Source organism: Mya arenaria, chromosome 12, assembly GCF_026914265.1.
Source record: "Mya arenaria isolate MELC-2E11 chromosome 12, ASM2691426v1".
In the NCBI taxonomy this organism is placed as follows: domain Eukaryota; kingdom Metazoa; phylum Mollusca; class Bivalvia; order Myida; family Myidae; genus Mya; species Mya arenaria.
In genome coordinates, this window is record NC_069133.1 from 46,890,427 (window position 1) to 46,903,384 (window position 12,958).

The 12,958-nt window shown below is 33.1% G+C and overlaps 2 protein-coding genes across 3 annotated transcripts in view; one reads left to right on the forward strand and one right to left on the reverse strand.

Annotated features, from left to right (window-relative positions):
- Positions 1 to 12,958, reverse strand: part of LOC128211833 (helicase POLQ-like) — a 386,931-nt gene that overhangs the window by 339,121 nt on the left and 34,852 nt on the right. The window lies entirely within an intron of this gene.
- LOC128211835 (fibroblast growth factor receptor 3-like) overlaps positions 1 to 12,958 on the forward strand; it is a 30,406-nt gene that overhangs the window by 12,891 nt on the left and 4,557 nt on the right. For both annotated transcript variants that reach the window (XM_052916923.1, XM_052916924.1), the window contains exons 3-6: positions 8,278 to 8,434; positions 9,243 to 9,376; positions 9,668 to 9,730; positions 10,750 to 10,970. In XM_052916923.1, coding sequence (XP_052772883.1) covers positions 8,278 to 8,434; positions 9,243 to 9,376; positions 9,668 to 9,730; positions 10,750 to 10,970 — 575 coding nt within the window. The remainder of the gene's footprint in view (positions 1 to 8,277; positions 8,435 to 9,242; positions 9,377 to 9,667; positions 9,731 to 10,749; positions 10,971 to 12,958) is intronic.

Below are 12,958 nucleotides of genomic sequence, written 5' to 3' on the forward strand. Positions count from 1 at the left end.
GATATAATATAAAGATGCTTTGATAGGAAATCAGGTTGTATCAAAATAATGCAGTTTTATATGGAAATAACAACTTTCAGTTGAAATTTAATGACAAATATATGAGTTTGACTTTTCTTTTGACAACAAAAATAATCACCAAAAAATACTTTTATGGTACTTGTAACGTTTTTGAAATTTGAGCACATATGATGTTAAAACAGTCATGAAGTAATATTTTCAAATTGTTTATATTAATATAAGTGAATATATAAAATGTGTACCTACATTTGTTTATTGTACGAATATGCGATATACTTTTGTGTAAAACTTTATTAATGTGTTTCGATGCATTATTGTTTTGCAGTTTAGTAAAACTAATAGAAATATGATGTGTTTCAAAGAAACTATATCTCTGATAGTTTTTAAGATGACGTCATCTTGTCAATACAACACCAGTCTTAATCTGTTTTAATGAATTTCATCATAAATGAACATGTCAAAGGAATAAAAGAGACAACGAGTCCCATTTTGGCACCATATTGGGAACGTTCGCGCGAGTTAGTCCGTATAAATATGAGCTGAAATAATGTCACAAGCAACATCTGTAATTGATTGCATAAATTCTTGTTTTGAGTAGGCTTATTTTGTACAGTAGTAAAAAATTCCATGCATATTTTACGCTAATTTTTAGAATGATGTAACAGAATTTGTCTAATTAAATGTCGTTTTAAGCACTTTAATGTATAACTGTATTCACTTTTGGAAAAGGTTAGTATGACTTGTAAGGCAAAATTTTAAATTTATATATTCAAAACAAATCACAGTTGTATTTTATTTTGACAAAGGACCACCATCGTTTTTTTCATTGCATTTTAGCCTATAAAAGTTTTTTGTTTGACACACAATACAAAAACGAACGTTGACTATTATACTTTGCATGAATGAACTAGATTTAAATATTTCGCTGTGTCAGTTTCGAACCATTTTGGAAACGTGATGCACCAATGTGCGATATAATACTGATGTTGCATGCCGTTTTTACACAATGTCAGGATTAATTGATCAAATTATAGTGTAATTTAACCTTCATTATGACAATTATTGTCTGGAAGAAACTGGTGTCCAAATTCTCTATCAAGTTTGCCCCCCAAAAAATGGAAAAAAATCTGGCAAAAAGGTCTTTCACCAGCATCGATTGATACCATTCCATTCTTTAGTTTATATGTATTTACCATAACATCTGTTCAAGTTGTTTATGAATTTACAATTTATTTACTATAATGAAAGTATAATTTATGAATGTGAATGTATGACTCACTTTATTTATATGTATTTTTGAATACAGATAATATGCAAAAACGTCAAAATTATTAACGACTTCATGATTTGGATATTGATAATTCAGATGTACAATTAATATTCTAAACAATAACACAACATCTGTTTTTCAACGAAGGTTAAATTATTATGATTTTACAGAATCTGATGTAAGCATGATTTATAAGTTTTCATATGATAAAAGCTCAAAAGTAAAAATTACTATCAGGACTACAGAAAAATGGGATATGATTAGGAAAGAAACAAGATGGGTCTTAGTGTGTAAGGTAAAACTGTAGAGACATTGAAAGATCTGATGTAAATTAACTGGTCACCTTGCAAAAAGCTAAAGATTCCATATGCTTGTGGAGATATTTATCAGGCAGGGAGGGCTAGAGGGTACATGTTGTTATCAGTGGGGTTCTAATTGGCAAGAACAACAGCACTAATTGCTCACAGATAGCCACAAGGCGGCAAGGTGCATCTCAACAGAGATAGCAGTGATTGCAGGACAAGATAGCCCACTATTACAAGCTTACAAGCATGTATTTCTATTGTTGTTTTTCAAGGAGCAAAGGGGTCTGGGGAGGGTTTAAGGTTAGCAACCGGACCTCTTGCATCTCGCTCTGTTTCTTCAAATCTTGACAGGGAATTGCAGTCGCTTCTTTCTCAAATCATATACACTTTGAACACAATCACTATGATGGCCAAAATGCTGCCAGTGGGATGGGGCAGATCTTCATTTACTCTAACAACATATATTATTTTAGGTACACACTGTAAGGTAGTATTTCTATTCAAGATAATTGCAGGGTCGTTCATATTCAGTTAACTTCATGTCTTGTGACTTGAAGTTTTCAAACAATTAAACAAAGTATAGATGAAAATACAATGGACAAGAAAACAAGGAAATATATACACAAATACCTTCCGTTTTGTTTCATCTCTATGTCAAGTTTGGCCTATGGACATTGTCCACATTCATTGGAGGTTTGTTAGATTATGAAAGACAAAAATGAGGAATGTTTCCTATTTCTCGCCTTAAAATGGCCAGTCACCATAGAATTTGAATTTGCAATCATGAATCACCATGGAGGGTGGTCAGGTTCTAGATTTTAATGAAGTGAGGAGATTTGTTTTCAACTATTCACTCCGTATACAAACTGTCTTTGTGTCATCCCGCTGCGATACCACAGTGTAAATGTTTGTGTTTTCGTTTAATTTTCACATGCTTTGCCTCAGATAAGTAGTCGACAAGTAGTTGTAAAAATTCAGGGTGGTATACTTCCATCCCTCTTGACCATCCACTTCAGACTAGTGAAAGATTGGATATAAGATGCTCATCATCAAATACTGCTAGTACTTTAGATCTTATGGTAAAATAACAAGGTTACATAATGGTAACAAGGTTACATAATATCATTAATCTCCAACCTGGCCTGATAATTGCTATGATAGATCAGGTTTATACCATCAGGTATATAAAGAATATTATATGCAGGAATAAGTCAGTAGGGTGCACAGAAGTAGTAATTCATCCTATTATCTTGTAATTATCCTGTTATCCTTTATCAGTTATTGGCACTGGGCAATAGCTGTATTTGTTGCTTAATTTATTTTTATTGCCACTGATGGCATAAGAAGTGTCTGAGGTCTTCATTCTGGAACAATTGAAGACAGTGGCAGGAAAACAATTGAATATGTGTCTGAGTGTATGTTATCAGTTATTTTATTCATTTGACATTTGATGTCTAGTCAGTCAATTTTCACTGATGTTCAGTCAGGAATATTTTATTTTTGGACGAACAAGTCCAAATTTTTAACCAAAAGTTCTTGGCATAAGAAATTCGAAAAAGCCCCAGAATTCAGTCACTGGATATTTTGTCTATTGACTGATTTGAGCCAATGTTGAATTTGTTTTTTGCCAAGAAAACAAACATCTTAACGAAAAATTCACAAAGGGAGTCCTAAGTTAAATCCACAATGTTTAGGTTTCAACTGGAATTCTTTAGAATTTCTTTAATAAGAATAGGCATTTATTTATTTAATTGAAGGCACGATAAATTCTATTGCAGGAACTCTGTGTAGTGTCTTTCTCGTTCGAATGCAGGATTTTTGTATGAGGAAAAATCTCTGTTCTTCCTAGATCTTGCAGGAAGTATTTCGGATTCCCATATGTTTGTTAGTTCTGCTGCATTCTGAACATAACAAAGTTGTTAAAAGTGGCAATTTAGGTATACAAACATTAGCATACTTTCTGGTGATAAATCGTTGCCGTTACTTTCATTTCTTGCCCTTAAACTCATTAATCATAAGTACACAGCAGACTCTTAGACAATTTCCTTGCAATTCGGGCATGACCGGAAAATATTTTTAATGGGAAGATTCAGCTTCTATTCTATCTTTTCGTCATGATTATTTCACCAATGATTTAAAATCGGTGAATAAGATAAAGATTATAGTCACGTCTTCATTCTTTGAATAATTTCTTCATTTGTATCACCTTGTTTGAATATAATGTGTAGTTTTAATAAAGTCTTGTGTCATTACTAAAATAGAAGAAAAAAAGATATGGATAAAATCAATGTCTTTGTACTGAAGTTTAGACTGACTTATTACATCTCGTATATATGAAATATTTTAATTAACATTTGAACGTTTTAAAGCATGATTTTAGGATGGCCATATTTTCGATAGAAAATAAATTAACCGTCATTTTAATGGGCTGAATTTACTCACAATGCTCAAAAAAAGCAACCAAGGCAGTCTGAATGTTTGAATTTTAATAAGCTACATTCATTGGAGCGATTGTAAAATGTCATAAAAGTGACACAGATAAGTATTATGATGAAGAAGTCGACACAATTAAATTTCATTTTGTGGAGTGAGCAGCCTCCATTTTTTTGCTAGCTACAAAGCTACTGTGTTCAGCCATCAAGCTGTTGATTTAGGTTTGATATTCAATGGAGATTTAATGGGTTTTCACCTCTCTTTCATATCATAGCCGTGGAGTCTTTAAACTGATATAAAGAATTAATGATAAATAGTTGCCATAGTATTAAAATTTGTAAGACTTTATACCAGTTTTATTCATGTGTCATTGAATTTGGGGTTTTAAAACCATATAAAAGCTTCTTCGTTGTTTTCACACCTGATGCGTTATAGTAGAAAATTGGTTTTGAAGGTAACTCCAAGTTTAGCACAGTCTATGAGATTTTATCTTGACTGGTACAATAGCGGTACAGGATGTTTTCCTAGGGCTCACCGTGGGTAGAAACGAACCTTCTTTGTGTAAAGTATAAGGGATTGTGTAAAGATAAACCCGAGTGACTCAAAAATGTCATGGTTACTGTACAATAATGTGGTAAAATTATGAATTTCTATAAGCAGTTACCATATTGTGGCAATATTTCTGCCGACATGATATTGTTTGCTTTAAGAAAGGGTAAAGCACTCCCTGTGAATAGAGATGGGCACTTGAATAAAGGGATTTAAGATTTCGATCACCCCAGTTACAGATTAAAGTACAGGTGCGCGGTGTTGAATTTAAATTTTACCTGTTGCCGTAATCTTTGGTTATTTTAAAATTCATGTGACACAACTGCGCAGTTATTTTGATGCTTTTATTTTTACAGCGTAATGGCTTCTTCCCAGAAATCGTGATTGCTTTGAAAGGGCTCAAGGAAAATTGCTTACCAAAGTTTATTAACCAGAACATGAAGTTTAGCTGTTGAAAGCTTATATTTCATTTCTGATAAAATAAAACAATCACCACATGTTATTATAATAATAGAACATTTATCAGTGATCTATGCTACATTATCTGTAATCTCAAATTGTTCAAAAAGATAAAAATCATTTGTGAATACAGTCAGCAAGTGGTTAGCTAGGACATATATTTGCTTGTTTCCTGGAACATCTGTAGAAGTGCTAGGTTTATTTAGTATCAGAGAGTTGACTGCTAGCATAATCAGAGCTAATATCCAGTCTGACACCTAAATATATGATGATAAGATAAACCAGTCTAAATTTCAAATATGTTTATTGCAAAAAAACAGAAATTAGGGTTAGCGGTTATCAGTAGGGTTTATTTTTTTTGTGTCAGTGAGTTTTTATGGCTCTTTTGAAAAATAAATAGCTTATTTTAAATGTTGAAGTATTTAAATTTGCAGATCATTTGAACAACAAAAAAATAATGTAATGTATATATCTGGAAAAGTGTTTTGAACAGAAAGTGACTCATGAAATATTTCAGTCATACCAGCTCGACAACAAAATTATGATATTATTATAAATCTCTAGAGAAATGCAGTGTGTGTCTTTACTTTACTTTAAATGGTTACATTTTTCGTAACAAAGCAATTATTTGGTCATTAATTAGCATTCATAACGCTGAATATGTCATGTATATGTCTACACTGTTGTTGGAATTCAAAGTAGTGTCAAATTAAAGCTGACATATATTTCTGATGTCATTTTCAATAGAATTTAGAGGAAAAATGGTCCACATGAATTTTGTTCGAAAATGTGTCTACTTAATGTCAGCCGGTTTACTGACACCATTAGGGGGATTTTCTGAAAGTTCATTTGGTAGAATTATTACATTGGAAGTACCCTTATATAAAGTACCCTTATATAAAAAGAATGCAGAGTGTTTATTTTCCCTGAGAGAAAAAACATCTTTCACATTTTGTTTCAATAATGTAAAAATGGTTCAAAAGAATTCTTTACATTCTTGGTTTACATTGCTTTGTAAAACTAATTCACTGCTGTTGGGCTGGTGTTAAAACTTTGATAGTAAATAGTATGAAATTTGATTTTATCAATTTGAAAATTTTGTTTGATGGGGCTGTTTTGGATGATTTACTGAGAAAATTGGTGTACTTTGTAAAGCCTTTAAAATTTACACCAGATTTGCACTTAACTTGGTTTGAGATGAAGATACATGTAGGAAATGAAATATGCTGAATAAAGAGTCAGGGGGCCCTTACTCCAAAGTTGTGGGTGAGTTCCACAAAAACAGGAAATGAAATTTGCTGAATAAAGAGTTAGGGGGCCCTTACCCCAAAGTTGTGGGTGAGTTCCACAAAAACAGGAAATGAAATTTGCTGAATAAAGAGTTAGGGGGCCCTTACCCCAAAGTTGTGGGTGAGTTCCACAAAAACAGGAAATGAAATTTGCTGAATAAAGAGTTAGGGGGCCCTTACCCCAAAGTTGTGGGTGAGTTCCACAAAAACAGGAAATGAAATTTGCTGAATAAAGAGTTAGGGGGCCCTTACCCCAAAGTTGTGGGTGAGTTCCACAAAAACAGAAAATGAAATTTGCTGAATAAAGAGTCAGGGGGCCCTTACCCCAAAGTTGTGGGTGAGTTCCACAAAAACAGGAAATGAAATTTGCTGAATAAAGAGTCAGGCCTCTAACCCAACATTTGTGGTTGAGTCCCATAAAAATCCCTTTATTTGCCAATCAAGTCAAGAAGACCTATCCCAGGTGTAAGCTGGTATTCATGCAGCATCGTAAAGAAATAAAGGATCTTAGATATGAATGGCTTGGAGGTCATGTTGCACATTCTCGGCTAAGGTTTCCATGTAACATCCAACCTTTGAACCTGTCAGGCCCAAATATTCCTTTTGTCTGCTCACACATGTACATAAGCATTTCCTTTCACTGAAATTACATAATTGTTTTATTGAGTTAAATATAAAGATTTCTGCCGAAGAAATAATAAAAACCTTGGTCCTGTATTATCTTTGCTGGATGGCGGAGACATGGTCACATGCAGTTGCTAAATAACTAGTATTGAATTAATGCAGACACTAGTTTCCTTAATGAAATAAATTGTTAATTGACAATTAGTGTTGGTAATGTCTTTCATGTTACATAATGATATTATGCTTGTTAAAGTCATATTTAGAAATGCAGAATACGAATTTATGTCGTCAGGTACATTTATGAAGCATTAAAAACTGTTGACACAAGTTCAGATCAGTAAATAACTTTGCATTTAAAATGTGCCAATGTCAGAGGTGACAACACATTGAGGACGGCACACAAGATAGCCTCGATGTTTGATTGCCAACCAGCATAATAGCATTTCCTGTGTTTAGAGATAATATTCTCGTATAAATTTTGGATCATTATAAAATGTTTGCACTGAATTATGCTTTTGTGCATTAAAATCTTGATCTGCAGAAATCTTAAATTTGATAACTAGGGCTTCGCGAGAATACAATAAATATGATAATTTTACAGTTTGTTGCCGGATGTTTCTCAAAAGAAGATGAGTATTTAAAATAATCGCACTCTCAATTATGCTGACAGTTTTAATAGACATAAAATAACGATAATATCCATTTTAAAGCTCAAGTTTTTTCATCACATAAATAATTTCTTTCTTTCTTAACACCTCAAAATAAATAATTTGCCTGTTAGAAATAGGGTAGCTTTTCAGACATATTTATCGACATGTCTTAAACTGAGATGGTCTTAAAGAGATAATAATTTTCTCACATGAAACAAAATACAGCTTGAATAAGATTTAAACAGATATGATTATTGCTAAAAGAAAAGAGATAGATAAAAAAGGAGAAAAAAAATAACACAAATTGAGAAACACTCCTAGCTATGGATGGAGATACAAAAGTGTTTTTGTTTGTATTTCCGAAGCCTCAGGGAGGGACGTGAGTGAGATACACTACAATAAAAGGATGATGTTTATCTGTCTATCAGCCTCGGTTATTGCAAACAATTATCTCCTTTGTGATAAATATGGCAGACTGATGTAACACAAAATGCTGCAGCCACAGTTTATAAGGTGATTGTCTGAAAATAGCAAATTACCTCCTCTTGAACTGTCCTGAGAAATACGGCAGTTGTCCCCCTTGATGATTTTCAGTTTTAATAAAAAGAAAGTTCTAAAACGCAGTCAACGAAGATGGAAAAAAGAGATTATACTTTTTTTCTTTGATGCATTTTCAGGCTCGGATGGTTCTGCTCCCGAATGGTCCTCGATATTGTTGCGTGATCGACAGGTATATGTCAACGACTCCACCAAACTCCTGTGCAGGTATAAGGGAGCCCCCAAACCCTTCATCGAGTGGTATGCAAATGGAGAACGTCTAGGACCGTCCAAAAGGTAATCATCCAATACTTGTCTATCCGTCCTATGTAATTTCCCAACCATTTAAATAAGATTTGTATGAGCAAGTCAATTTTTGGGATCATAGTTTTCAACAAGTGACCACTGCCCCTTCATTCTCTTCTTCACCTTCTTCAAACAATGCCAGAAGACAAAAAGGAATTTAAAGCCTTCTTATTTCATTAGGCCAGTATGTCCTTGGTCTATTTTTACTTGTTGAAACTTATTCAGTTAGCAACGATTGTGAAACAAGTTGTAACTATATTTTATTAATCACCCTTATTGTCATGATATTACGGGAGAATGTGGTCCTGAGTAGTGAGGGAAACAGGAGTACCCATAGGGAAACCCGCTTGCTTGGTGACCACAAACCAAACTTACATGTCTTTATTCGCTAATGTATCGAGTCTTGAGTTTGAAATTCAAGATTCAAAACAGCAAATCATGATTTTATTGTACAGACTTTACAAGAAGAGTGATAATGGTAAAACTGGCAATAGATGTTGCAAAGTAGAATGTTTAACAGTTATTTACACAATTTATGTCAACAATAATTACATTGAAGGTAATTTATGACTTCAAAGTATGTGCTTGTCTGGAGTCTAAGCCTCAAATGTAAGACTTGAGTAAACATGCAGACTCTGGCCACAAGGGAATATAGACCCTGTCAAAGACATATTTTATTAATTAACAGGTCAATGATTCAAGTTTCAGCTTTCGTCTCGTCAACAAAAATTAAAAAAAAAATTGAAAAATTGTGAAACATTTTTTTTTTTCAATAATGAAAATACTGTTGTTGTTTCAGGTTCAAAATAGCCAAATATTCCCTGAATCTTAAAGATATTAAACCCAAAGATGCGGGTAGTTATGCCTGCAGAGTTTGGAACGAGTTTGGGATCCTTTGGGGAAACTTTACTCTCAAAGTTTTAAACAATACTGGTGAGTCGGAGTAATATTGTACATTTATAAATGACTGTTTTAACACCTCTTAGAATTTGTAAAACAACACCCTGGTATCAAGATAAAATTGCAAAAAAAAAAACACTGAAGGAAGAAAAACTCATAGTGACAATATTTAAATGAATTGTATTTAAAAACCAAATCCTTTTTGTTGCTAAGTGATGAATTTCTAGCAAACTTGCATTTGTTGATTAGATGGTAGGTTTTTTATAATGACAAATGTAAATAAATAGAAATGATACCAATAATTTTTTTTATGTTTTTTTTCAGAAAGTCCAACGCCTCCTGACTATTACATTGAAGTCCCTGAAGATATCTTTGAAGTTCTGAAAAGTAAGTTTCATTAATTCTAGGATTTGACACTTTATTCTTTGTAGAACAAGAACCATGTTCAAGGCATGGGTAGTCTTCAAGCATACACTCTGTATAACGTGTTAACAAATAAAAATGTTTCCACTTAGCCCATCTGCCTTATTTTCTCCGCCCGACCCTTCACTTATTTCATTCGTTATTTCCTAAAATATGTGCATTTTTTGAGAGAAACATGTTAAAATTTGACCATTTTTTTTTCAAGATTTTCTACAATAGTGTGATAAACCAATCTAATGTCAGTAAGGTATATATCACCGTTCTCGAAAAAAAGAACAATGAAAAATGAAAAAATATGCCTACCTTCCTCATTTTTTTTGAGATGTTAGTTGAAACTAAGAACTTTTTTTTTGGCTATGTTTACTAAGTTTGTGATCAAGCCTTTCCATTATGAATTGCCGTTAAAATTCTTTTTTTTTTCTTTTAAAGTGTATTAAAAGGTTAAAAAATGGAGTAAACTCCTTTAATGTCATTTTAATGTCTCTCATACCCTTAAATTTCTGATCGCCTAAATGAGTAATTGGCCAATGTTGACAAAATAACTTGCTGTGATATTCCCAGAGATGTCAGATGAAAAAAGCAGGCTCTCAACAGTCCATGGTGCATGTTAAAATATCACCCTGGCTCCAGTGTTTATAAAATTATAATTGATGCCTGTGTTAAGATTACAAAACACTTCTTGATTGAGACAATTGGGTCACGCCAACAAAATTTATTGAATTAAACCGACTGACAGGCATGTTTTTGTTTGGAGATTATATTTTATTTCGTATTTTATAATGTCCTGATTTTTTTTGCAGTGCTTTGTAAAGAAAATAATTAAGTTTTGTCATGTCCAAAGCTAACCTCGAACAGCATTATTTGCCAATTTAATAAAAAAAAAACCAGTCAAACTTTTACCATAATTATGTATGAGCTCTATATATGAATGTGAGACAATTCACTTACATTTAAGTTCTATATTTTATTATTTGTTTTCATAGGTAAACCAGCATTTTCAAGAAAGAAGGATTATTCCGACTATGTAAGCGGATCTGCAACAAAATCCGTGACGCTGGACTGCGACGCAATAGGGTATCCTGAGGCGAACATCACATGGTACCGAACAACAAAACTGAGTAACGGAATTCCGGAACCAAATGTGCCATATAAACCCAATATGCGCCAAACTGGGCTCCAGCCAATCAATTACAGCAATTCCAAGGTTGGTAGTATATAAGAAAGAAAACTTTCTGGGCCTAGCTATTCAATGACAAAACCTCAAGAGTATTGTTATGTCATGGCCTAGGTGTTGTCATCAGAGTCATTTTGCATAAACTTTAATGCTGGCCATAACTCAAAACTTGTTTTAAGGTTTTCAAATGAAACTTGGTACATACGTTGTCAGAAACAATACACACCTGTATTTTTGCGCCTATAGTACTGGCTTAAATAATTAGAGAGTTATATCTCAAGTGATGTCTGAAAAACGTCATGGTTGGGGTGTTTACTCTGTGATGATATACGTTGTGCGCCATTTATAAATCGAATCATTTGAGTTTTGCTTTAAAATGCCAGCAATGGAATTAATCAAATGAATTCAAAATAAATTGATTTAGCATGGAATAGATTTATTATTTAATCAAATAATTAAATCCAGTTTTGATCTTTTTATGAGCCTAATGTTTATTTATGAGTCTGATATTCTGTTAAATGAAAACAATAGGATAAGTGTCTCAGATCTATATCAGCAATGTCATGAATTTAAATTAGATCATGTTCAAATGAATTTAAATAAGCTGTAAGTGAATGATGGACGAGTGTCTTTGAACGCAAAAGATCAGAAAAGGTTTTTACTGTCTAACAAGCATTGTCTTGAAACGTTTATTATGCTAATTGTCAGTTTATGCTTTTTTCTTGAACTCTATCTGTCTTTTCCCCGAAATTATTACCACAGTGTGTAAATATACAGTTACTGAAGCTGCCTTTGATTTCAACTTTGTCTGTTTTGAATTTTGCTTAATTTGTGACGGATGGCAGAGACTTAGGAACATTACGGGTTTTCGGTACAGCTGAAATATTTGTTAGAAAGCAATAAGCAACTAGCGCCAAAGTTTTTTCAACATATGTTATGTATTGCCACTTGGCCGAACTTATTAATGCCTTTCGGATGGAATATAATTCCGCCTCCTAAAAACTATTCCTTGCCAGCTTTCGTTAATCCTTCAACTAGGTGAATTAGTGTAAAATTTCATATATTCAAAGATTTGCATATGCATTTTAGAAATACTAAACTGACTTGCTATGACACAAAACTAGTCCGTTGTTTTTGTTTCAGTGCAAAGATAGTTAGGTGCAAATTCCTTTTTTTGAATGGTGCGCAATTTTTTGCGCACTTATTTTGAGTAACAATGATTTCTTTCAAAAAATATCAGAAAGAATATCATTTTAGGAGGTTTATGAGGTTTATTTTTGAAAATATTATTTCATAAGACAAACTTTGAGGTATCTAAAAGAGAGAGAGATGTGGGTAGCTTATGGGTGAACCAACATGTATATCATCACACATGCTCATGAAAAATCACTTTGATTAAGTCGGAACACTGTTTGAATGGGGAGAAAATCTGCTAAGTTGTCTTAATGAGGCGTTCACAAGTTCGCTGGCAATTGTTAGGCCAGGCTCCTTAATTGCAGACCCAGGCTTGGAGTTCTTTCTGGTTGCCATCAACAAATAATATTTACTCACTTTCTGTTTGTAAAAATGAGAAAGCCATTTGCCCCTGCCGTTTTCATTTTGAAAACCCCGCTGGGTGGCGTAGGGTAATTTAGGAGGCAAAATTAATCCATTTAAATTTTGGCGCAAAAAGCCTTTTTGCCCCGTGAGAGTGCCAAGGTCACTGCTGGCCAAAAGGTCAGTGACCACGGTAATAAAAAAACGTATTGGCTGAATCAAGAAAGGAAATCAAATCTAGAACATGTTTTTACACTTATTTGAAATCAAACAATCAAACATAATGCCTGTTGAAATGAAAAAAAAGGAATCATGCTTATAGAACCCTTACATAATGAACTACAAACTGTCAAAATTCACTACCTTTACTGTTATGCAAAAAAATTCTCATACATTTTCATATTTTCATTCTCATCTATTTTCATACTTTCATTCTCATATATTTTCATACTTTCGTTCTCATATATTTTTAAACTTTCATT